The sequence below is a fragment of the Penicillium digitatum genome, chromosome 3 (genome assembly GCF_016767815.1).
Source record: "Penicillium digitatum chromosome 3, complete sequence".
Lineage (NCBI taxonomy): Eukaryota > Fungi > Ascomycota > Eurotiomycetes > Eurotiales > Aspergillaceae > Penicillium > Penicillium digitatum.
Window position 1 is genome coordinate 3,983,476 of NC_089386.1, and position 23,869 is coordinate 4,007,344.

At 51.3% G+C, this 23,869-nt stretch overlaps 12 protein-coding genes across 12 annotated transcripts; 6 read left to right on the plus strand and 6 right to left on the minus strand.

Moving 5' to 3' along the window:
- Window position 1: 1 nt before the first annotated feature.
- On the minus strand, window positions 2–374 carry Pdw03_8961 (Small nuclear ribonucleoprotein SmE, putative; the record flags this gene model as incomplete). The annotated part of the gene is made up of 3 exons (XM_014681577.1): window positions 2–51; window positions 104–194; window positions 252–374. 3 exons carry the CDS (start codon window positions 372–374, stop codon window positions 2–4), a joined length of 264 nt encoding a protein of 87 aa, XP_014537063.1.
- Window positions 375–610: 236 nt separating this feature from the next.
- On the plus strand, window positions 611–3,792 carry Pdw03_8962 (MRNA transport regulator (Mtr10), putative; the record flags this gene model as incomplete). The annotated part of the gene is made up of 6 exons (XM_014681578.1): window positions 611–736; window positions 794–886; window positions 934–1,206; window positions 1,257–1,347; window positions 1,413–3,653; window positions 3,704–3,792. The coding sequence occupies 6 exons, from the start codon at window positions 611–613 to the stop codon at window positions 3,790–3,792; spliced, it is 2,913 nt and encodes a 970-aa protein (XP_014537064.1).
- Window positions 3,793–4,535: 743 nt separating this feature from the next.
- On the plus strand, window positions 4,536–6,857 carry Pdw03_8963 (Zinc finger, C2H2; the record flags this gene model as incomplete). Its single annotated transcript, XM_014681579.1, has 1 exon — window positions 4,536–6,857. The coding sequence occupies one exon, from the start codon at window positions 4,536–4,538 to the stop codon at window positions 6,855–6,857; it is 2,322 nt and encodes a 773-aa protein (XP_014537065.1).
- Window positions 6,858–7,090: 233 nt separating this feature from the next.
- On the plus strand, window positions 7,091–7,919 carry Pdw03_8964 (Cytokinesis EF-hand protein Cdc4, putative; the record flags this gene model as incomplete). Its single annotated transcript, XM_014681580.2, has 5 exons — window positions 7,091–7,093; window positions 7,268–7,421; window positions 7,525–7,665; window positions 7,733–7,825; window positions 7,891–7,919. 5 exons carry the CDS (start codon window positions 7,091–7,093, stop codon window positions 7,917–7,919), a joined length of 420 nt encoding a protein of 139 aa, XP_014537066.2.
- Window positions 7,920–8,141: 222 nt separating this feature from the next.
- On the minus strand, window positions 8,142–8,675 carry Pdw03_8965 (Metallopeptidase MepB; the record flags this gene model as incomplete). The annotated part of the gene is made up of 1 exon (XM_014681581.1): window positions 8,142–8,675. The coding sequence occupies one exon, from the start codon at window positions 8,673–8,675 to the stop codon at window positions 8,142–8,144; it is 534 nt and encodes a 177-aa protein (XP_014537067.1).
- Window positions 8,676–8,777: 102 nt separating this feature from the next.
- On the minus strand, window positions 8,778–11,722 carry Pdw03_8966 (Peptidase M3A/M3B; the record flags this gene model as incomplete). Its single annotated transcript, XM_014681582.2, has 4 exons — window positions 8,778–8,806; window positions 8,889–8,975; window positions 9,267–9,412; window positions 9,480–11,722. 4 exons carry the CDS (start codon window positions 11,720–11,722, stop codon window positions 8,778–8,780), a joined length of 2,505 nt encoding a protein of 834 aa, XP_014537068.2.
- Window positions 11,723–12,284: 562 nt separating this feature from the next.
- On the minus strand, window positions 12,285–13,712 carry Pdw03_8967 (Stearic acid desaturase (SdeA), putative; the record flags this gene model as incomplete). Its single annotated transcript, XM_014681583.1, has 2 exons — window positions 12,285–13,414; window positions 13,475–13,712. 2 exons carry the CDS (start codon window positions 13,710–13,712, stop codon window positions 12,285–12,287), a joined length of 1,368 nt encoding a protein of 455 aa, XP_014537069.1.
- Window positions 13,713–15,548: 1,836 nt separating this feature from the next.
- Window positions 15,549–17,441, plus strand: Pdw03_8968 (Purine permease, putative; the record flags this gene model as incomplete). Its single annotated transcript, XM_014681584.1, has 4 exons — window positions 15,549–15,640; window positions 15,693–15,859; window positions 15,910–16,089; window positions 16,147–17,441. The coding sequence occupies 4 exons, from the start codon at window positions 15,549–15,551 to the stop codon at window positions 17,439–17,441; spliced, it is 1,734 nt and encodes a 577-aa protein (XP_014537070.1).
- A 446-nt stretch (window positions 17,442–17,887) lies between these two features.
- Pdw03_8969 (Molybdenum cofactor sulfurase, C-terminal) lies at window positions 17,888–18,427 on the minus strand (the record flags this gene model as incomplete). Its single annotated transcript, XM_014681585.1, has 1 exon — window positions 17,888–18,427. The coding sequence occupies one exon, from the start codon at window positions 18,425–18,427 to the stop codon at window positions 17,888–17,890; it is 540 nt and encodes a 179-aa protein (XP_014537071.1).
- A 764-nt stretch (window positions 18,428–19,191) lies between these two features.
- Window positions 19,192–20,580, plus strand: Pdw03_8970 (DNA recombination and repair protein Rad51, C-terminal; the record flags this gene model as incomplete). Its single annotated transcript, XM_014681587.1, has 5 exons — window positions 19,192–19,240; window positions 19,298–19,490; window positions 19,546–19,595; window positions 19,650–20,203; window positions 20,257–20,580. 5 exons carry the CDS (start codon window positions 19,192–19,194, stop codon window positions 20,578–20,580), a joined length of 1,170 nt encoding a protein of 389 aa, XP_014537073.1.
- A 668-nt stretch (window positions 20,581–21,248) lies between these two features.
- Pdw03_8971 (uncharacterized protein) lies at window positions 21,249–22,241 on the plus strand (the record flags this gene model as incomplete). The annotated part of the gene is made up of 1 exon (XM_014681588.1): window positions 21,249–22,241. The coding sequence occupies one exon, from the start codon at window positions 21,249–21,251 to the stop codon at window positions 22,239–22,241; it is 993 nt and encodes a 330-aa protein (XP_014537074.1).
- A 298-nt stretch (window positions 22,242–22,539) lies between these two features.
- Pdw03_8972 (Proteasome subunit alpha type) lies at window positions 22,540–23,616 on the minus strand (the record flags this gene model as incomplete). Its single annotated transcript, XM_014681589.1, has 5 exons — window positions 22,540–22,658; window positions 22,747–23,343; window positions 23,398–23,448; window positions 23,498–23,517; window positions 23,573–23,616. The coding sequence occupies 5 exons, from the start codon at window positions 23,614–23,616 to the stop codon at window positions 22,540–22,542; spliced, it is 831 nt and encodes a 276-aa protein (XP_014537075.1).
- Window positions 23,617–23,869: the final 253 nt, after the last annotated feature.

The following is a 23,869-nucleotide window of genomic DNA, read 5'->3' on the forward strand; positions in this document are numbered from 1 at the left end:
TTCACATAGCCTGGATCAAAGAGACGTTGTCTCCCTTGAGGAGAATCTGGCCTGTTGCGCATCAGTTAGCTGTATTCTCATCTCATTCTGAATTTCATCGTACCGAGCGGCCTGCGCTTCTCCTCTTCTGTCTTAGTTGCCAGACGCACTTCGACGGCATTTTCAATGACCAGATTCATGAACTCATCGAAGCCCTAGCCCAGGTTAACTTAGATAACAACTGAGACGGGATCCCATTGAGAAAGACATACGCGGATCGTTCCCTCTATCCGGAAAGCGAGCTGCTCATACAGCCAGACTGAAACAGGGATGCGCTTCTGCAAGAAACCGAAAATGCAGTGAATCGGAGCTAACAATGTCTTGCGGCCTGCCATGATGTGAGGTTTTGTCAAAAGTGATAGCTGTCACACGGGAGACGAGGCGAAGAAAGCTCTGGCGGGCCTGGCAGTTGTCCCGTGATTTGATTACCGTAAACCGTAATACGGTCATCTCGTCACGGACGACCCATCCCACCATCAACTTGCTCCCCCTCTTCAAACCCGTTTCCGCAGTCAGATGCTGATTCAGTTTTGATACACTGCTGAGCCTTGATTAATCTGTTTAGTTCAACATGGCCAGCAAGGAAGCCGGGCAGGCATTCGCCCCGGTCCTGGCGGCCGTCGCGACAATGCAAGCAAATGCGTCTAGGACTGAGAAGACTCAAGCCCATGAATTCCTTGAAAAGTTTCAGAAATCGGTACGATTCTTTTGCTTAGAACTGACTGGTCTTGTTCGCTGATCTTTAAAACAACAGATTGAGGCCTGGACAACAACCCATGCTCTATTACAGTCCCCCGATGTACCGGTTGAAGCCAAGCTATTCGCTGCAACTACTCTGAAAGGAAAAGTAGGAGTATCCCTACCTGGTTATTTTCGCTGTCTCTAATTGCGCAGATTATATTCGATCTCGACCAACTCCCTCAGGACTCAGTATTGGCCCTGCGAGACTCGATTTTAAACCTGTTGGTTGCGTTTGCGCCGGGCCCGCGTCCCATTCAGACCCAGCTATGTGTGTGCTTGGCCAGTTTAGCGATTCAGATGGTCACATGGAAGGATGTGCTGGCGACGGTCGGAGCAGCTCTAGGAAGCAGCGCGGGGGATTGTGTGCTGGAGTTCCTGAAGATCTTGCCCGAGGAAGTCACCGAGGGTCGCAAAATCAATCTCAGTGTATGCTTCTGTGTTGGCGTTTACAAAGGTTCAAGCTGACATCTAAAAAGGAAGATGAATTGTTCGAAAGAACCAAGGAGCTGCTAGAAGACAATGCGGAGCAGGTGATGCAGCTGATGATCCAATACGCTCAGTCGTCGCGTACGTATCCAACGACCCCGATCCATCCTCCTAACATCTTAGGATTCATAACTAATCGTAAACAGCTGCTGCCGCGATCAATCCCCGTCTCCTCGACTGCGTTACTTCGTGGCTACGTGAAATTCCCGCCGCCAAGGTCGTTGAGTCGCCTCTCATGGACGTCATCTTCAAAGCATTGGACAACGACGTATCCTTCGACGCCGGTGTCGACTGCGTTTGCACGCTTTACCGAGACACAAAGGACGTGGACGAGTCGCTGCCCGTCATTCAGGCCCTTTATCCGCGATTGATGGCACTTCGCCCAAAGATTGCCGAAACTGCCGAGGCTGAAGATTTGGAGGCTTTCAAGGGAATCACAAGAATGTTTGCGGAGGCAGGTGAAGCATGGGTTGTCCTTGTTGCACGTCTGCCGGGTGAGTTCCATGGTCTCGTTGAGGCGCTTCTCGAATGTTGCGCACGGGACTGGGAGCGCGATGCAGTGTCTTTGACTTTCATCTTCTGGTACGAGCTGAAGCAGTATATTACTCTCGACCGATACACCGACGCTCGGGTCGCCTTCCAACCCGTCTTCGCTCAGTTGGTGGATATCATGGTGAAACACCTCGAGTTTCCCAGTCCAGAAGACGGCGAGGCTGAGGATCTGTTTTCTGGAGACCGTGAGCAAGAAGAAAAATTCCGTCAATTCCGTCATGCAATGGGCGATGTCCTCAAGGACTGCTGTGCCGTTGTGGGTGTGAATGACTGTCTTGCTAAAATCTACCAACTGATCCAGCAATGGGTTGCCAAGTATGCGTCGCAGGCAAGCAACGAGCATGTTCCTCATTGGCAGGAACTCGAAGCCCCTCTGTTTGGACTCCGCGCAATGGGTCGCATGGTCGACCCCGAAGAAAGTACCATACTAGGACAATTGATTCCTCTGATCGTTCAGATTCCTGATCAGGAGAAAGTGCGGTTCCAGGCAATTATGGCGCTGGCACGCTACACTGAATGGACAGCTCTCCATCCCGAAACATTGGAAGCCCAGCTCAACTATGTGATTTCTGGTTTCCACCATTCCTCCCAAGAAGTTGTACAGGCCTCTGCTCTTGCCTTCAAATTTTTAGGAACAGACTGCCAGAAGTTGCTTGGTGGTCATATCGCGCAGCTGCATGCTTTCTTCGAGTCGGTTCTTGACAAACTGAAGCCCACCAGCCAGGAGGAAGTCACTGAAGGTGTTGCCGCAGTGGTTTCCGTGCAGCCCCACGAGAAGATCTACGATTCATACAAGATGTTCTGCGACCCGATCATGGCCCGAATTATGAACCTTGCCAATAATGCGCAGACTGAAGAAGGCCAGCGAGCCGTGGCCGATCATCTACAGCTGATAACTATCTTTGTGCAAGTGGTGACTCCGATTCTTGCACCGGGGGAAGAAAACCCAGCCGTCAAATACTGCGGCGAGATTCTACCCATTATGACCACGATTGTCATGAACTTTACTTCTTCTACGCCTATTCTTGAGCGGGTGTGCCGATGCTGGCGATACATGATCATTTCTTACCGCACTAGCATGATCCCTCTTTTGCCGACTCTGGCCCAGAGTATCGCAAACGGATTCCAGGCCTCGCGCGAGGGTTGCTTCCTTTGGGCTACGGATGCGGTCGTACGTGAGTTCTCCGACGGTGCTGAGTACGTCGACCAGGCCACCAGCGATGCCGTTTTCCAGTTCTATGAACAGCAGGCCATTGCTTTCTTGCGGATCTTGAACGACCTCCCCCCTCAAAATCTGCCAGATGTGATTGAAGACTTCTTCCGTCTCTCCTCTAACGCCGTTCGATACTACCCCAAGAAGTACATAACTTCATCCCTTGCCATTCCCATCTTCTCCGCCGCACTCAGTGCTCTCACTCTTCAACAACTCGACCCTCTCATCGCTACACTGCATTACTACCGGGATCTGTTCGGCTTTGCATTTGACAAGCCTATGGTCTCCCAGTTCACCAGTCCGGAAGGCCAGCCTTACGTCACCCCACCTGAGGTTCGCGAGGCCGTTAAGGCGCTGATTATCTCGCAAGGCCAGCCCTTGGCACAGCGTGTGCTGACGGGCATGATGTTCACTTTCCCAGGTGATTGCTTCGCCGATGCGTCGGGAGTACTGATGACGATGTTCGAACTACTCCCCCAGGAAACCGGGGCATGGCTGCAGACCACACTGCAGATGCTGCCAAGTGGCACGATGAAGCACGGCGAAGCCGAGCGACTGCTGAAGAATGTCTCTGACAAAGTTCAGTCAGGAGAGACCCGCAAGATCCGTGTTCTCCTCCAAGGTTAGTCCCTCTACCTTTGTTTTATTATTGCCTCCTCTAACCATACCTAGACTTTACCAACTCGTATCGTCGCCGTAATGTAGCCCCGCGCGATGGCCTTGGCCGTCTGGAGGCCGCCCGATTCCGATTCAGTGGATGAGAATGTCAACTGTAAATTCTTCTTCGGTGCTGATCAGCGCCCCCCCAAAAAAAGAAACCCATGGAAGCATTTGCACAAAATCAGGCGTCCGTTCTTTGCTATTGACGTGCCATATGGTACGATACATGATGGGATGGCATGAACTCGGTGTGATAATTAATGACCTGCTGGTACGCCGGCCTGACCAGAACCTCCCTGGCTTTGACATTGCTGCCATTCAGGTGTTGTACGAGCTCGACCTGTATCTAGGTTTTCAATCGTCGCGACTCGTTTCTGCATTGAGATGCGGCGCACTTTCTGTGTGGTCATTTGGTTACGAGTAATGAATCTGCGGAGCATCGATTTTCCACTGGTATACATCTGGGTTGGTGTAGGTACATAACAGAGCAGATTTACCATGAAATCCACCCTGGACAGTATGTTTCACTACTACGATTGGGTAGAATCCATCGATAAAGAAAGAAAAAAAAAAAATAAAACCACTAGAATAAATTCATTCCAAGGGTATAATACTACATAGTTAACAATATAGTTAACAACATGTATATCCTCAAGTACAGCTTCTTACCCAAGTCATCTCCACCACAATCTTGAAACCCCACCGAGATCTCCGCACTTCCCCCGGACAATCCTCTCTAGCGCTTCGTGGACTCATTTACTACTCTCTATTGGATCATCTTGCGTTTTCAAACTTATTTTTCCTGACTCCATCTTCCAGGGATAATCGTGCCATGGCATAAAGAATGGAGACCGACGGTCAACCTTCTAAGAGACGGCGACGCAGTCGCAAAGTTCTCTCCGATCGGAAGTTTGAGTGCACCTTCGAAGGCTGTGGGAAGAGTTATTCTCGCGCCGAACACCTCAGTCGCCATGCGCTCAACCATACTCCGAAACAAATCTATCGCTGCGACTTTCCCAACTGTTACCGATCCTTCGTACGACAGGACCTCTGCACGCGCCATCGTGAACGTCACACCACCAGTGGTTCCCAGCTCCAGAAACGAGACCATCTCACCGAAAATGACACGAAAAACTCTCCGCCTTCCTCGCCTACTATCACCGCACCGGAATGCTTTGTTGGCTCGGAGGAACCCAAACCTCCGGTGACAACATACCCCCTCACCACCAGAGTGGATAGCAACGAGATGCCAGTGGACCCATACTCTGATTTCCCAGCGGTGCTAGATCAGCCTGATAATCTCATCGACGTCGACTCCATGTCCTATCCGATTTTTGGTGGGGAAACCTATAACCGATCACCATTCGCCATGGCAGACGACTTTGCAGCGTGGCTATTCAGCGAGCCGCTCGCGCCGTTGGGCATGGTACCACTTGTTCAGAATCAGTTCTACACGAACGAGCCTGCATATAGCAACGGCGATTTTTGTTCGGTGATTCCACAGCATCCGATGAGCGTGACGAGTATTCTGGACTCGGGAGCATCACCGGCTGTCATCTCAGAGGAAAAGCGTCAGGAGCTGCTGCACTTGATGTCAACACGGTTCAATGAGTCGGCTTATGCGACGGGTACTAAACGCAAAGATGCGCTGATGGACGGGGATTTAAACAACGACCGACATGCCTTGAGCTTGCGCATGATGCAGACCTATATTGGATCCTATTGGTACCACTTCCATGCACAACTTCCAGTATTGCACCAGCCGACATTTAGCGCTGATCGTACTCCGAACCTATTACTACTAGCGATCATGGCAATTGGCGCGGCAACATTGGATAAGATCCACGGCCAGCCTGCCACTGAAGCAGCGGCTGAATTGGCTAGCTTCATTGCCTGGCATTTGCGTTGGGAAATCTTCATGGATGCGGACTTTCGGCCACCAGCTAAGCTATGGGTGTTTCGGTCTCTATTACTACTGGAAGTTTATGAGAAGCTTTTCTCCACACGCGCATTACATGAACGCGCACATATCCACCACGACACAACACTTACACTTATGCGTCGAGGTAGTTCACTCATCGGTAATTCTTCATTTGCTACCCCGGAAACCAAAGGAGAAGACGAGTCATGGGCAACCTGGATCAAGGCCGAAGCGACTCGACGTGTAGCATTCGCCGCATTCGTGTTGGACTCCACTCATGCCACTATGTTCGGTCACTCAGCCAAAATGGTGGCCCATGAACTGCGGCTGCCATTGCCCTGTGATGAGGCGCTGTGGGCTGCAACAAGCGCTGCTGAGGTCGCTCGTGTGCAATCTAGTCTGCAGTCGCACGGTGTGCGACCAATTATGTTCCTCGATGGCCTCAAGCGCACACTCAACGGCCAGCCCGTCCGGACCAACGCGTTTGGTCGAATTATTATCATGTCGGGCTTGCTGAGTGTCTGCTGGCATCTCAACCAGCGAGACCTGCAGATTAGCTCGCTCGGTGTGGGCCAGACTCTCGGTGGACGAGACAAGTGGCGGACAGCACTTCTCCGGGCATTTGACAATTGGCGCCGCGACTTTGACGAAGCCCTCGGCCCGTCGACCACATCTGAGTCGCGTAACGTGCTGCATGGGCTGGCTCATATGGGCTCCCATGTCGACATAGCCGATCTACAGATCTTTGCAGGTGCTGGCCGGTTAATGGGCCGGTCTATCACAGCGCGTGACTACGGTGCTGCTCGAGAAAAGACTGAGAAATGGGCGACCAAAGCTTCGGCGCGGGATGCCACATTCTACGCGCTCAAGTTCCTATCTGCCTGTTTCTTAGACCCGACCACCCATCCCGGGGAGTATGCTGCACGCGATGACTACCTGTTAAACCGGCCGTGGGTTATGTACTTCGCAGCGCTGGTAGTATGGACCTATGGGTTTGCGCTGGATGGACCTTTACGTCCACCTCCTATTCTCATGACAGTGGCCGACCGAGAGCGCGATATGCAGGCATTTTTGTATCGTATGAGCGAAATCCAGGAACCCAATGAATTGGAAGCCATGAACGGGCGCAACAAGTGTCTCGGTCTCTTAATGATTCTCCGAGACTCCTTTGCCAAACCGCGATGGGAGTTATTGGGGGAGGCGGCGCGGCTGCTGGACAGCTGCATCGCAAAGCTGCAGTCGTAGCATGTATGATGTGTTTAGATATACCAAATGATTATGTTTCGATGAGTTCACTGATCTGACACCGTGAAGTATGCACCATACAACTAGAGTACAACATATCCAACCCCTATAGCGTTGCCCTAACAACCACCGCCGAACCCACACCAAGTTCCCCCCCCCCCCCGACTTCCACCTCCTAATCCGCATTTTTGTTTCCAATCTCCAATCTCCAATCTCCAAAATATCCAACCAAAATGGTGAGTTCCCAGATTCCTACCCTGTTGATGGATTTCCTATTCAAGCGGTCCAACCGCCCCTTCCCGCCTATGTAACCGCGGAGTTGCCCCCCCGATTTCCCCCCTTCCGTTACAACTGTGTCATCAAAGCATCGTCCGCTCTCCATCTTCATCATGGCTAATAAACACGACCAGGCCTCTACAAACTACAAGGAAGCGTTCTCGCTCTTTGATCGCCGTGGTACTGGCCGTGTCGCTGGTGAGCTCCTCGGTGACCTGCTCCGCGCTTGTGGTCAGAACCCTACGCTGGCTGAGATCAGTGACTTGGAGAAGTCTGTCGGTGGTGATTGTATGTTTTGATTCTTTGATAAGGTTATTGGTTGGTAGACGCGGTCGCGTCGGACCATCCATGAAATAGGGGAATCCCTGGCTCACTCTCTCTTTCTGTCTAGTTGACTTCGACTCCTTCCTGAAAGTCCTCAACCGGCCCGGTGGCTTCCGTGAGCCAGGCGAGCCCGAGGAGTATTGTCGTGGATTCCAGGTCTTTGACAAGGATATGACTGGTTTCATTGGTGTTGGACAGCTGCGCTACAGTATGTGTTACCTCGGGCAATTTGGATGCGGTTGGAAAAGGATAGCGCTAACATTTGGCACTTGCAGTTCTCACCAATCTTGGCGAGAAGATGTCTGATGAGGAAGTCGATGAGCTGCTCAAGGCTGTTGATACCAGCTCCGGGGAGATTAACTACACAGGTAGGTCTGCTATGCTATATGAGCCTAGAGTGGACATGTTAATTGCATCTGCTAACTCTCTCTAGATCTTGTTCGTACTATCCTCGCCAACTGATACCCCGATATGATTAATGTTCGATATGGAAATGGCTTTGGCTTGAGGGATTGAAATTCGGCGTGTTGGAACCTTCGTCTTGTGTGTTTTTATCATCAAATACATTGTATTATTCTGCTCTGGGGTATCAGCTTCTGTTAAAAAAAAAAAAAAACAGCAGACATAGGTCTACATACCTTACCTGCGTAGATTGTACATCTCTAGTATAGTCAACTCACACATCTAAACAGCCCACTCTCTCCATTCCCTCTCCCCAACCCCCTCACCCCCTAACTTCTCGGTCTCTACGATAGCCCCAGGAAGAAGATAAACAGCCGGCGGCCGCTCCTCCTCCTCTTCATCTTGTGGCTCCGCTCCCCGATTCCCAGGAGACCCCCAATGCACCCGATCCAAATAATACCCTACAACAACCTTGCATCGCCCACATCTTATAAGAATCCTCTTTTCAATCCCATCTTCGCGCCGGATAACCGTTGCTCGCCGGTCTGGAACTGTAGTTGCCAGGAGGAGTGTCGTGTGGTAAGCGACACGTCTTGCTTTGCGCGACGGTGTTTCTGTTGCCTTGGCCTCTTCTTCGAGATCGGCTTCCACATCCCCGTGTGATGAGCCCTTGCGCTCAAGTGGTAGGATCAACGCTTTATCTTTGCCTTCGCCACCGCGTCGTGGGAGCGTGCTTATGTTGCGTGTTGTTGCTAGCAGGAGGTGATTGCAGAAGCGGCAGTGTTGAGTTTGGATTGGGAGGCGTTGGTCTGTCATTTTGGGTGCTGGAAGCTTTGGATTGCGGTTGATGATTGACTTGGGCTTTTAGCTTGACAGAGACAGGGAAGCTATGGCTGATGCGCACAGGCAGATTGCTTGCTATGTCGGTGATGCGAGTTGGTTGAGAGCTGAATGGGGTCACGGTCAGTCTTTTGCGCTGGTTCGGGGCAAAAATATCTTTCTACTGTAGTTATCTCAATAGGCACTTACTGGTGATTGGGTGAAATTGTTTAACCCGGGGCTCTGTGCTATTCTTTATCCCAGAATCATAAATTGCGGCCGTCAAGAAAAAGAGAGCTGTTGAGTTACGGCAGAAATGAAAGGCGGTGTGCTTATCAGCATATCAGCTGTGGACAGCTTTCAAGGTTGTTCGCAATGGTTGACAGTTGTACATAGCTACTAGTGGAGTTTTAAATATGCAGCTTGATACCCGATAAAAAAAGATATCAAGAAGGCAATCTTATAGCTCTGATTTGAGTTAATAAAGGTATAGTATAGAGCCGTCCATGAGCTCCGACAGCTCCAAGCGCTACGCGCCACTTTATGCGAGTCCCAGGTCCTTATAGAATGCATCGGTCTGAGGCTCACGACCTAGGAATTCAGTCAGAGTCTTCATCTCATCCTGGCTACCACCCTTCTCCAGAACCTGGTAGCGGTAGCGACGGCCAGCAGCCTTGTTCATGGGATCCTCCTTGAAGACGGTGTAGAACATGTCGGTGGAGTAGACTTGGGAGCTGCAGAGCAAAATCATGAGTATTTGAACGATTTAGACGAACCGACAATAACAACTTATTAACTAACCTCAGGTACCCGTAGTATCCAGCGTCATAACCTCCGATCAAATGTCCGAAGGTCGCCTCGCCGTGGCCCCACTCACTGCCAGCACCTTGAACTTCCGGTCCGTCCATTTGGGTAATCTCCTGGCGGAGACGATTGTATGTCGCAGATAGAGGAAGAGCCTCAATGTCAGCATGGGTCTTGGGCTCGTGCACAGCCATGTCGAAGATACCGAAGTGCAGCTGGCGCAGGTTGAACAGGGAGTCGTTGACGTGCTTAGTGCGGATCAGGTTCTCAATTACGTCATCGGGGATGCGCTCTGACGGCTGGCTGGTGGCCTTGCCCTGTTGGGCTTCCTGCCAGCTAGCAAGGTACTCTGCGGAGAGGGTTGAGTAGTGCCGGCTGAGAGAGCGCAACTGCGAGGGTTCCCAGCACCAGTTCTCCAACATCTGGCTAGGTGCCTCAACAAAGTCCCGCACTGTGCTTGTGCCGTGGAAGCGGGAGTATATGGTTCGGGACACCAGGTCGTGGATGCCGTGGCCTAGTTCGTGGAAAAGGGTCACGACCTCATCGTGCTTCAGCAGACTAGGCTTCTTAGGCTGGGGCTTGGTGAAGTTGCACACCAATGCGGTGGCAGGGAATCGGCGGTTACCATCCTTGTCAACAAAGCCAGGCTGCAGGTTGAAGTTGGCTGCGTGGCCATACTTGCCCTCGCGAGGGAACAGGTCCAGGTAGAGGTATCCAACGAACCCACTGCCCTCGCCCTCATCGTTCCACACACTGAACACTTGGACATCTTCGTGCCAGACAATGTCATTGCCCTGTCCAGTCGGGGCAATAGCTGCCCGGTCCTCACCGACGATTTCAACAAACTCCAGACCGAAGAGCTCCTCAAAGATTTTCAGCATGCCATCGATGGTTGTCTGCAGAGGGAACCACTCAGCAATAAGCTGCTGGTCCAGCGAATAGTCCTTTTCCAGCATGAGACGGTCATAGAACCGGTGGTCCCACAGGTAATAGCGGCCATCGGCCTTGGGGTCCGTGGCGTTCTTCAGCTCCAGCAACTTCTGTATCTCCTTCTTACCGCCAGCGGTCAGTCTGTCCCGAAGATCACCCAAAAACTTGTTAACGGTCTCTGGGGTCTTGGCCATCTTATCCTCAATACGGAAGGCAGCGTGGTTGGGGTAGCCGATCAGACGGGCTGCCTCATCACGGAGCACAATGGATTCCCGGAATAGTGGCACATTCTGGTTGCATTTGTTCTCGTTGGCGATCATGACTTGTCGGCGAGTCTCGGGGTCGCTGGCGTATTTCATGGTGGGGAAGAGATCCGGGTACTTGAACGACAGCCAGAGCTTGCCGGCGTTCTCACCTTCGCCCTTCTTCAGCCCATCTTGGACATCCTTAGGCACACCAGTTAGCTGCTCTGGCGTGAACCAAATGCCGCCGTTCTCCTCGTTTAGGTTTTTTTGGAATTCAATGCTCAGCTGGCTCAGCCGCTTCTTGATCTCCTTGAAGCGGAGCCGCTGAGGGCCAGCGGGCAGGCCGAGTCCGTTACGGACAAAGTCCTTGTGTTCCTTTTCCAACAGACGGCGTGACTCGGGATCGAGAGACTCGTTGCGGCGCAGTACGGCATCGACCAAACTAAAAACATCCTCACGCATGACTGCCTCAATAAAGAACTCATCCATCAGCTCTTCAGCCTTGGACGAGGCATCCCGCAGCTTCGAGTCGGTTGACACAGCCTGATAAAATCCGAGGATATGTGACTCTAGTCCCATCTGGTTGTCATCGTGGGCGAGGGGTCGGATAACATTGGCAAAGGTTGCGGCTTCGGGTTTGATTTCCGCCACCACCTTATCCTGAATAGCACGCGAACTCTTGATCAAGCGCTCGGCATCAGCTACCAGTGACTGCGGGGTTGCGGTAAAGATAGGCGGGGCCTGGGGTGGTGTCCGGAGGTGAGCGGGGGCCATGCTGGAGGTCGTCAAAAGTCGTATTGGTACGTTGGTACGTAAGTGGCCCAGCGCAGATGAGAGGCGGGCGGGGAGACGGAGGAAGGGCGCCACGATGAGGATAGCTAAGAAGGCAACGAGGAGATGGAGACGAGTGATGAAAGGAATGATGGGCGGAATCGGATGCGGTGTGAAGGAGAAGGGGACACTTGGGAGATGTGAACTTGTCAGGTGATCTGAAGCTGTGAGCTGATGGTTGCGGGGACAGATATCTACACTTTCTTGGCATTTGTTTCGGCAACGTCCTGACATGTTTGGCTTGCTTCTAAAAGATTTCTGGAATTCTAGTATTCTTTGCAAGGCTAGATGACTTGTAGGTCCTTTCAAATGGCTGGTCATAACAATCAGAAAGTTGAAAGACAACGCATTTTGCCTTGTCCTGTGCCTACACCCCCCCAATGCAAAAGATTGCTTGGAAATAACCTAGTTTCAAGACAGTGTACAACATAGACTAACTAGATATCCGACAACTAAATGGACTATTAGATCGGGTATATGACACAAGGTGTTCTGAGGACACCAGACTTCGTACGAAGGATTGACATGTGAAATGGACCGAGCGCCCCGCACTTTGCAGTTTCTTCAATGCTCACACAAACCTACAGCTGCCGACTTCAAGTCTACATTCGACGTACATCTATGAAGATTCGATGCCCCAAAAAAAAGTTTCATTGAAGGATGAAAATTCGTGTCTAATTCATGATTATCTATGAAGTGTGTCACAGGTCGCTTTTGAAGAAACAAAGGAAGATAGGAAGAAAACGCCAGCACCGACCAAACCACAAATGCAAGAAAAAATGTCATCAAGTTCAGTTTAAGCTGCATCCGCAGTGGGGATCGGCTCGGGCATCTTGGTGACCTGCTGACCGGCCCGGATAATCCGCTGGCCTGTCTCATCACGCACATACTCGGTGTTCTCCTTCTGAGCACGCTTCCAGATCTCAACCTCACCACCGCCACGGATGACTCCGACACGCATGGTGGAAAGCAAGTTATGAGCAGCGTTGGAGTGGTAGTAAACACCACCGTTGAACAGGGCGGTCGCGTCCTTGCCAATGCCGGACTTGATCATCGCCTTGCCACCAGGGTGGTCCTTGATGAAGTCGGTCACATCGTGAACAACGCCGGCAATGGAGATCAGGCCACGGCCGTTCTTGGTCTGCTCGACATAGTCATCCCACTCCATGACGGGAAGCTGGTCGAGAGGTGTACCCCAGTCGAGCTTAGCGCGCTTCTGGTCGATCTTCTTCTGCAGCTGCTGGACGCGGCCCTTCTCAATCTCGTTGGAGCGGAACTGTTTCAAGTCGTAGGCCAGGCCGAGCTGCTTGCAGGTCCAGATGGTCCATTTGGTAGGGTCGTACTGGTGCCACTCGATGGCGTTGCGGTAGTCGGAGGGGAACTCATGGTGGAAGTTGTGGTAACCCTCCCCGAGGGTGACCAGGGCGGTGATGACGTGATCACGGGGAGAGTTGCGGTCGTCGAAGGGCTGATCACCAAGCCAGTGGGCCAGCGAATTGACACAGAAGGTAGCCTGTTGCACGAAGAAGATGCGCAAAATACCGGCGTACACGAATCCACCGTACCAGTCACCCCAGCCGAGACCCGAGACCAGCATGGGAACGATGAGACCCATAGTGAGCACGACCTTGATGTAATTGCGGTGCTGCCAGACAACAACGGGGTCTTCGTTCAGATCAGTGATGTCAGTGCGACCAATCCGCTTGGGGTTCTGCTTCATGACCATCCATCCCAGGTGAGAGTACAGAAAACCCTTACGCACGGAATAAGGGTCCTTATCGGTGTCGGTGTAACGGTGGTGAGCACGGTGGTCACGAGACCACCAGCGGATGGAGCCCTCGACAGCACCGCCGCCGACCAGAGCGAGCCAGATACGCATAGGCAAAGTAGCGGAATAAGAGCAGTGAGCCCAGAGACGATGGTATCCTGACAAATGGAGAGTCAGCTGATGTTCTTCTGTGTTCAGTTCAATTCTGAACTACTTACCAGCCGTGATTCCCAGACCAGTGAAGAAGTAATAGATGACTGCCCAGATGGCAGTCTTCAGCTGCAGAGGCACCCAGAAAGCCTGGATACAGCCCGCAAGGGGAATGCCGATGATGAAAGTGACGTTCAGCCAGTTGACATGCTTGTACCAGTTCTGACGAGTCATTTGAGTATCGGCAATGTGCACCTTCTTGGTGTCAACCGCTCGAGGGCGTGAAGCATCCGGCTTGGACGACATGATGAGTGTGTAGAAGGTTGAAAGTTCAGTCCAGGAGGACCGAAGGAGGTTTTTTTATACTTGGGGCCCACTTGGGACCAACGTTGGGGAGCCGGGGCACTGCCTGGGCACTGATCGCTAACGTATATGGGGGGAATAGTGCTAATAGACGAATCACATGAAAGCAAAGATTGAGCGTCACAAGATCCCGAGGTAAAAAAAAGTGATGAAAAAAGGGAATAATGGCCTTTCAAGCTTGCGCTGGCAGACTTTTTGCACTGCTCTTGGATCGGGAGTGGCGTGCCTCATCGCTTTCTGGCGAATGTTGGGTCCAGCCAGCCCCAACGCTTTGGTGCCTCAGGCAGCATTTGACCAATCAGCGCTCGATGGCAAATATGTTTATGTCAGGACAGTTCCCAGCAGAGACCCTTGGAGCCATCCAGGGTTGTACAGGTTCCTTGGGGTGGATGTTGGTCCCACCAAAGGATGGTGTTGTATATTGAACATCGGGATTTCTAGGGATAATTCTGTTCGGTCCAATCATCTTTCAAAAGGAGGCAACAACACGCACGGAGAATGGTCAACCTCAGTGTTCCCTACAGTCTGCATTTCTGATCTACCCCGGGGTTTCTCCCCCGGCCCCTTCCCTGAATGGTTGAGAGAACTGGATATCGTCCATACAGATGAAGTCATTGCATGCGTGTTCAGCATGTACACGATGTACAACGGAATGTGTGAAACATGGACACCCTCAACCGAATCTCAGCAAATTATGATCGATTGTTTCCATTCCTACAAGAAACTCATGTGTTCGCCACCGTCTTCTCGATACCAAACAAATCAGGATTCAACAACGCGTGTCTCGGCGGTGATACAAGAAAAAATGTCACTATGAAAAGCGAATCTAGAATGACGTCGCCAGGCAAGAAACGAGAGATGGATGTGGTGTTGGGGGCAGACGGTGTATCATGGACATCTTTTTGAGTTCAACGTTGCTGAAAGACAACAAAATATAGTCGCAGGTGAAGTCCGAATCACATTGCAGTGGAAATATGCTTTTCCTGAAACAAAGCCAGATTTCCGAGCCTCCAAACTATACCGAGGTTGTTATCCGCCCAGCCATGTCCTACCTCAATATAGGGATGACCGCATGAACAAGTCAACCATCGAGACAATCACAACTTCTGATCTTAAATGACTATCGCCAGAAAATTTTGAATCTCACAGTAAGTAAAGGCTGATAAGGTGAACCTGGGTTGAAGTCGGAGTCTTCCACCTCCTCTACTTGTTGACGGCACCCTCCGACTGTCAGATCTTAGATAAACTCCTAGATAGCAGAGAACGTCAGATCGTTTCCGAGTTGTGGCAGGATCACGTTTCGTACATAGGAGACTACCGGTATCCTTCTTCACCAATGAGGTGTCTTGCATTGGCTCCCCTATCCGTGGATACACAGCTCTGACAGTTTCGAAACACACTGGGGGGACATCGGGAACTCTGGAACAGAACTTCATACCCTTATCTTTCTCCACTTGCCCAAGTGGATAGGTCGATCCTCCGTGCTCCATTCAAAATGGAGTTCCGGTCTAGATAAGGCGGGTCTAACCATTTTCCGACAAGCGACAAGTTATGCGATGCTCTTGCTAATTGCCCCTTATTTGGTTTTTAATCAGAATCTGGGTTATCATTTCCAGAGAGTGGACTCTATTTTAGTCATCTCCCCGAATCTGCGGGCTTGAATTTTAGAGTAACTGAAGGTCGGGGTATCTTTTTTTATTTTTTTGGAATTCTTTAAATATGAAACTCTCTGTCCCTGTGTGATCAGTCTCAAGATTCATTGAATATTAGATATTCAACATGGACGGTCCAGATCAGATCGGCCCCGATCATACGCCCAAGCGCACAATTAGCGACAAAGTCCGATATATCATCAAGACTTTTACCACACGGTATGAGTACAAATGATGCGTTGCGAAGAGGGTCTTGACTCACAATCATCAGAGAGGGCTTACTAGGCGACTACGACTATGGATACCTTTTTATCCCACGACTACCTTTCACCAAACGAGCTCGCAAATCTGCCCCGTTCTTTGGTCTCGAGGATCGTGTGCCAGTTGTTCTCGCATTGATTCTGGGGTTGCAGCATGCACTGGCAATGCTGGCTGGTGGTGAGGACCCGAGACACCTAAAATATAATACAACGTCTAAGAGAATTCAGTGATTTCACCACCTATTTTACTCGGCGGCTCAGGCGGCGCACACTTCGGCGATGAGCTCTACCAGTACCTGGTTTCGACTTCGTTGATCGTCTCGGGCCTGTTGAGTGCCGTTCAAATGTTCCGGTTCCATGTTAAGGGAACAAAATACTATATCGGAACTGGACTACTATCAGTCGTTGGTAAGAGTCTCCCTTCCGTTCTTCCCCAACACCGCTTCTGATGCTGGGTTCAAATAGGTACATCTTTTTCAACTATCACAGTTGCTCAAGGTGCCTTCGCCCAAATGTATAAATCGGGTTACTGCCCCTCTCTCGAAGATGGAACCCAGCTGCCTTGTCCAAAAGGCTACGGCGCACTCCTCGGCACCTCATGTCTCTGCTCCCTCCTCGAAATCGGCATGTCCTTCATGAGCAGCAAGATTCTCGCCCGCGTCTTCCCCCCACTCGTCACCGGCCCAACCGTTCTCCTGATCGGTGCCTCGCTCATCAAGTCCGCTATGCAGGACTGGGCCGGTGGCGCATCCTGTGGTACTGACCCTTCCGCCCGCGCATTGTGCCCTAGCGCCAACGCCCCGCACCCTCTACCCTGGGGAAGCCCTGAGTTCATTGGGCTGGGATTCCTGGTCTTCGTGACGATCATCGTCTGTGAGCGGTGGGGTCCCCCCATTCTGAAGAGTTGCTCTGTCATTGTTGGCCTGTTGGTTGGCTCAATCGTCGCTGCCGCGTGTAACTACTTCGAATCTTCCGGTATCGCTGCGGCACCGGTGGCTTCTTTCGCGTGGGTCCACACCTTCCCGCTGTCCGTGTACCCGCCGCTCATTCTGCCACTGCTCGCGCTCTATATCGTTATCATGATGGAGTCTATTGGTGATATCACGGCGACGTGTGACGTCTCCCGGCTCCAGGTCGAGGGTGATACCTTCGATTCCCGCATCCAAGGCGGTGTCTTGGGGAACGGCATCACCTGTCTCTTGGCCGGCTTGATGACCATTAGTCCCATGTCCGTTTTCGCGCAGAATAACGGTGTGATTGCGCTGACAAAATGTGCTAACCGCACCGCCGGCTACTGCTGCTGCTTCTTTTTGGTTATCATGGGCATTTTCTCCAAGTTCGCTGCTGCGCTGGTTGCAATTCCCAGCCCCGTTCTTGGTGGTATGACCGCTTTCCTCTTCAGTTCGGTGGCAGTCAGTGGTCTGCGCATCATTGGATCTGTCGAATTCACTCGTCGCAACCGATTCATCTTGACGGCTAGTTTCTCGATTGGAATGGGTGTCACTCTCCTGCCAGAATGGTTCAACTACTTCTTCACCTACAAGGGTGATGACCATGCCCTTGAAGGTCTGATCAATGCTGTCAATCTGGTCATGGAGAACGGGTTCGCTATCTGTGCGCTGCTCGGCATCTTTCTTAACCTTTTCATTCCCGACGAGCCTGATGAGGTTCCAGTCATCTTTGAGGCGACTGACTCTGATGATGGCCGTGCACAGATCAATATTCCAGAGCAGTCGCTACCGAATGTAAAGAGCGCCTAATCTTGTGGGTCTCGCACATCTGGTCATAATGGAGTTTGTGTGTGGGGCCATCTTTGTCCTTAGCGTTGTTTTTTTTAATACCGATTTTGCGATTCTGGGTTGAAATTCCCTTGTGATTTTTCCCTTGCACTCTTTCACGATTGACCTAGGTAGTTAACTAGCTGACTAGTTGCCTCATATAATTTCCACCAGCTTTAGCACTGTGGTGCTGGTTCGGCCCACTCAGAGCAGAGCGGAGAAAGGCCAGTGTACCTGCTAGAGCTTTGACAGGAGACCTCCTATCAAGGTTGGATCTTAGCTGTCCAAATTAGGAGATATTGGTGCCGGAATCCTTCTCGTGTTCTGCCTGAAGATCATGGCCCCTGTCTCTTTCAAAACATTTGACCTAAAATACAACTCTGATGATATCTAATACAGGATCATACACAGATCATTGTGGAACTTTTCTACACCCCCTCAACCTGCTCCCCAGGAGCTAGCATCTTAAGATACTGATGCAACCCGGTCTCAAGAACCTCAATAGAATCCCCAACTCTAAGCACAAACTCCTCCTTCGTGGGAACAAGCTGCATTCCCAAACATGCATTAGTCCGATCCCCATCATCAATCCGCCGATAGGATTTCAGCGTTCGATCTGGCTCAGCCAAATGTCTATCCCCAGAAGGAGGATCAACATTGGGCAATCGGCACCGAACAGTCCGGCAAGAAGCGTGAATCTCCGTGCCCCCAATTGCAAGCCGTTTCCAGTAATCTTCCTCAAAAGCAGACGGGCCTTGGACGAGAACGTTGGTGCGGAAGTGACGAATGCTCAGTCTTGGAATTGCGTAGGCGCAACGTGCTGCGATATCCCGGTGACTGGAGATGCTGAGTAGGTGGATTGGATACGCGTCTGCGAAGGCTGTGTTTGGCTGGAAGCCTAGGTCTGCTTTGCGCGGTGCGTTACGGAAGATTTGCCGCGAATGGGATGCACTGGCGCGGAGGAGCATCAGGGTGTCTTTTGATGGGTTGGACCCTAGATATGCGTGTAACGATGCTGGGAGCAGTCTACCGTAGTCTGGGCTAGATGGGTCAGGAACCCAGATCTCGGGATGGATCAAGGCTAGGCGATTGAAGCCTGCATTACGCAGGGTGTGAACGTTCCATTCATCTTGGTTATACTCTGCAAACACGAATCATCGATCAAATTCAAGCCCGGTGGGTACAACCTTTTGAGACTTGCAGCTCGACCGCACCACAGGATTTGAGCGGGTAACTGAATAGTGCCTTTACACGCCAGTATGGGCGGCTGTGATTATCTTGGTTGCTGGGTAGACCCTAGCTGTACTTGGACTCGAACTCATCGTCCAGGTTGCTTTGGCCCGGCGGAAGTCCTAGGCGACGACATCCTTTTAGGATTGATGGGGATGTTGAGGGTGTTCCAAGCAAGGAAAATGACAGATAGAAATAAAAGGATGGTCAAATTTAGGAGAACGCCATGCTCGAGGGAAATGTCGATATAGGACATGTTGGGAAGTATGTAGGCCCTCGAGATCGAGATCGAGATCGAGATCGAGAGGGGGGGGGGGAATCCCACTCTTGGAGATCCGAACCGTCATCCCACTGCCCTGCTTATGATGGCATTTGGATTGTCATTTTTATGGATGAGATTGAATAAAGGAATAGAGCTTGAATTTCTTTCCTTATTTTTCTACTGAATTTGTTTTGCATTGGCATTGCTGCCAGCCATCCTGATGCACTCATGAGCATCAACATGGACCTTCTCGGTCTCGACGGTCTTGAAGGGTTCAATGAAGACACGCGTAAGTAATTTCTCCAAGTTCTTCAGGAGAAGATACAGTAATTGAACTATTCCCCAGCGCCCGTGGTTTCGATCTCAGCATCGCAATCCCTCAACGCGTCGGCCGCCACCCGCGACCCGATTACGACGGGCCTGGCGCGTCTGGACGAGGCTCTGAATGACCTCCCAGACCAGCCAAATCAAGGCGGTATCCTGCATGGACATGTTACGGAAATCTTCGGACCCCCAGGAGCCGGGAAGACCTCGCTGGCGTGAGTGCACACCCCCCTATCCACACCGCCAGAGTTCGATCTGATCCATTTACAGGTTGAATATTGCACACCATGCGCTACGCGACGGCAAAGTAGTCTGGATCGGTATGTTCCTGCCAGTTCCCCGAGTCAGTTGCGCTGTCCTACTCACACCGTTAGATACGGGATCTCCGGTGCCCAGTTCCCGGCTCGAGGAAATGTCCATCAACCTCGACGACTTTATCTATTTCCGGGCGCATACGCTGGCCCATCTTATAGCCCTGCTTGGACGTCCACCAAAGGGGTTTCCCCCGCCGGAAACAAACCTCATTGTCATCGACTCTGTGTCCAATTTATTTCCAGCTTACTTCCCCAGCGCTCAAGAGCTCAAGGACCAGCTCACCGAAGGCAAAATCACCGATAAAGCACATCTGCAATGGTTGCTCAATCGCAAATGGAACATTGCTAGCGAGCTAGCCACTCACCTGGCCAGACTCGCCGCGAGAAACATCGCCGTGTTGGTTATCAACCAATCCCATACGAAGATCAAGCCTCAGTCTCACGCGGTTCTGCAGCCGCTCTTGTCGGGCAGCGCATGGGAGGCCAGTGTGCAAACACGCATTGCAATATTTCGTGACCTTCCGGATGAGCGATTCGCGGAGGTTGAGAAGCGTGCGGGTAAGCCATTGCCCGAGCAAGCCGAGGAGCTACTCGTTGCATTTCGCATCGAACCGGTATGTCGATATCTCTGGTCTGTTGCATCCGATTGTGCTTCTAATCTGCCTAGGATGGGCTCTATGAAATGGCGGGGAAGGAATCTCTACCCTCCGAGCCTCTGACTCCCTTGCTAAAATCTCCTCCCGACTTTGAATACTATGATCCTCCTACTCCGACTCCTTCACCTATATCCTCTGTGCTGTCTTCTGTACCACCATCTTCGGAATTGAAGTCTCCAACCCTACTACTGCCCAAACCGGTGTCACCAGAGCAGCCTGTGCAGACACCAAATAAGAAACGGAAGGTAGCGGAGGTAGCCGACAGCCAGGATGAAGACTCCGAGGAAGATGTCCCTTGGACAGCAGAGGCAACCTTGAACACGAATTCATCGTGAAATCATGAATTGGTTAGACTACCTACGAGCTAATACGCATCATAAGATGAGATTCGAGAATACCGTGGTGTTTTTTTGTATCTTTGATTGGCATCTCTTTCAACCTCCATCTTTTTTTAGTATTTGGTCTATAGACTATGTCCTTTTTTTCTCGCAAGTCAACAATCCCCAGAATCAAATCCTTCCAATCCTTTCCGATGCCCACCTTTATTGTATAAGTAATTAGCAAAATCTTTTCGGCCTCTTGGCTTCTCTGCTGCTGGACCAAACGGTCGAGTCGAATGCCTCTCCCTTCCAGGGTTATTCCAAACTTCCAAGACCCCTTTGGAGTGAACCCCCATGAAACCTCTGAAACACGACATCTAAACGTCCTTTTGTTTGTTTGTTTGTTTGTTTTCACTCGGATGAGTCCAAAACTCGTGCATGGCAGAGCATTGACACTTTCTGCCAACCCTGTACTACCAGTCCATATCCCACACTGCATTCACACATTCGCCTTTCGCGTGTTTTTTTTTTTCTCTTTCTTTCTTTCTTTAAAAATTCTGTCATTTCCCCGTTTGCTGATAAGAATATGGGGGTATACCAAACAGGGTGATCCAGACTCCCTCCTCGAGTCCGGTCGCTCAGATAGCTCCTCCCAAAGTCTCAAATGTGTCTCTTCTATAATCATGTCCGACATTCCTCAGGACCTGCTCGATGGGATATCTGGCGCCCTCGCGAAAGAGGGGGAAATACTACAGATGATCCTCGTCACTTTCATCGGATTATCATGTTACAACGTCGCTGAGCTCGTTGTACTCGTTCCAGCTACCTTTCGCCGGTGGCGCGGGCTCTATTTTTGGTCCCTGCTTGTCACAGGGGTCCTCGGCGTTGTACCGTATTCAATCGGCTTCCTGATGAAGTTCTTTACTCAAACTGACTCCGTGCTATCAGTCACTGTTCTGACTATCGGCTGGTGGACCATGGTTACTGGTCAATCCGTGGTGCTCTACTCACGACTGCACCTTGTGCTACGAGATGAGCGTATGCTGCGCCGTGTAATGCAGCTCATCGTTGCAAATGTCTTTCTCCTACATTTCCCCACAACGATACTCACTTACGGTGCGAACATCGTGCGTAGCGGCGACGCCGCTTGGGTAAACGGGTACAATGTCATGGAGAAGATCCAGCTAACTGGATTCACGTTTCAAGAGAGTCTTCTGTCGACCCTGTATGTGATGGAGACAGTCAAGCTGCTGCGTCTTGGGGCGGACGTGTCTTCGCGTCCGGATGCGCGGAGCATCATGTATCAGCTGATTGGAACCAACTGCGCAATCATTGGGATGGATCTGCTGCTCTTGAGTCTCGAATACGCTGATTGTTATGCCGTGCAAATCACCTTGAAGGGATTTATTTACTCGCTCAAACTCAAGCTTGAGTTTGCTGTGCTTGGTCGTCTAGTGGATCTCATCCAGGGGTCCAGACATCCTATTTCCATTGCTATTGCCGATACATTGCCTCTTTGCTCGATACAGAGGCCACCGGAGACGCCGGAGCGCAGTGAGGATGCGCCCTTTGAGCAAACTGAGCCGAAGGAGTTTTTGTCTCCGCCGGTCGGAGGCCAAGTTGTTCAGAGAAGGATTATTCTGGAGTCTGGGAGGGCAGCTTCATTAGCAACGTGATGGTGTAGAATGTCATGATAATGATGTCGAACCAAGCTTGAAACTGAACCTTCGGAGCCTTCAAGTCCCACTGGAAAGACCGCCTGAGCGAGTGGTTGGGAGGAATGTAGATGTATTCGATATCGGACCGTCTCCTGGCTTTGCCATCAAGATTTGGAGCATGGAGGGGACATAAATTAGACCATTAAGTGGGTAGCCGTCCGTGGGTAATCATGCGATTTGTAATGAGAAAATGTCAATCACCGCCAGATAAAAAGGAAACGTTTCATTCGAGTCTACATAAATTATGTGTTCTCGTTCATAGGTTGGTCAGGTAGTCCTCGATCTGCTCCTTGGTCAACTTGCGGAACCGGGGTCCCTGAGCTCCCTCCACTCCCTCGAAGCCCAGCAGGTGGTCCGCTGGGGGGCCAACAATGCCTGAAACGATGTGAGTCGGTGTTCACCAAGCCCTTAGATACTCAAGCATCTAGAATGGGAGGAAAGGAGGCAGAATCTCCAAACTTACCGATTTCTATTGTGTCACCATTCATCTCACCCTCAATCGTCTCCTTGAGCGTCAACAGCGCGATGTGGATGGCGTCTTCCAGTTCTAGTCCTTCAGTGTACCGCTTCTCGAGGAATGTCTTGGCGCTTGTTGCGTGTTTACCGATGGCCGTCGCTTTCCACGGGTAGTAGCTGCCACTGGGGTCGACCTGATACAGACTGGGCCCACCCTTCTGGATACCACCAGTCTTGCTAGAGGTCTTCTCTGCGGGGTCATCCTTCTTAGCCTCTTCCGACTCGGGCTCAACGCCTTCGTCCCAGCCTGCGACCAACAGACTGACACCGTACGGCCGCACACCACCGAATTGCGTAGCTTCTTGCACTACCCGAGCGACGTCCTGAACCAATATACGAGTAGGGGGATATTCGTTGTAGATGCGCTTGTAGCCTGTGTGCGAGACCTTACGGGCTTTGTCGACCAGCACCCGGTAGTCGGGGCCCATGCCGGCGTAGACCATACCGATATCAGGCGTGATCAGTGAGATCTTGGAAAGCGAGGGAGGGTCGATCAGAGGCGAGGAGGATTTCTTCTCAGTCGCGAGCACAATGCCGTTCGTAGCTATCACGGGCGGTCAGCTTGGCCCTATGTGGGAGAACTTGGGCGTTTGCGTACCTTTGATGCCAAGGGCAGTCACACCCTGGTTGACCGCGTTCAGGGCATATTCTATATTGATCAGTCCTTGATACCTAAGCTCAGAGACGATGGTCCATACCAATTTGCACCAGCTTTCCGCTGAAGTGGAGCTAAGTTAGCACGTTGTCAATTCCATAGGACAAGTCGTCCTTACCTGGGGGAGAATGTAGTCAAGGAAAATGAATATCTGTCAGCCATGGTTCGCTGTCAATAGGAAGAGAAGAGGAGAGGATGGAAAAATCAAAAGAAAGGGAGCTGCGTTGTAGGCAGAGATGGGTGACGTTAGGCGCGGTAGAGCTCACGAAAGGCGGTGACCCGTTCGGGATTAGCCGTGGGGTTTGGGACACCTTCGGCTTTTCTGCTTTTCCTTTTCTTCTTGTCGCTCCTTTTTTTGCACCTCAAAAACGAAACAGTAAATCCCCCTCGGCCCTTCTCTTGTCAAGGTTCGAGT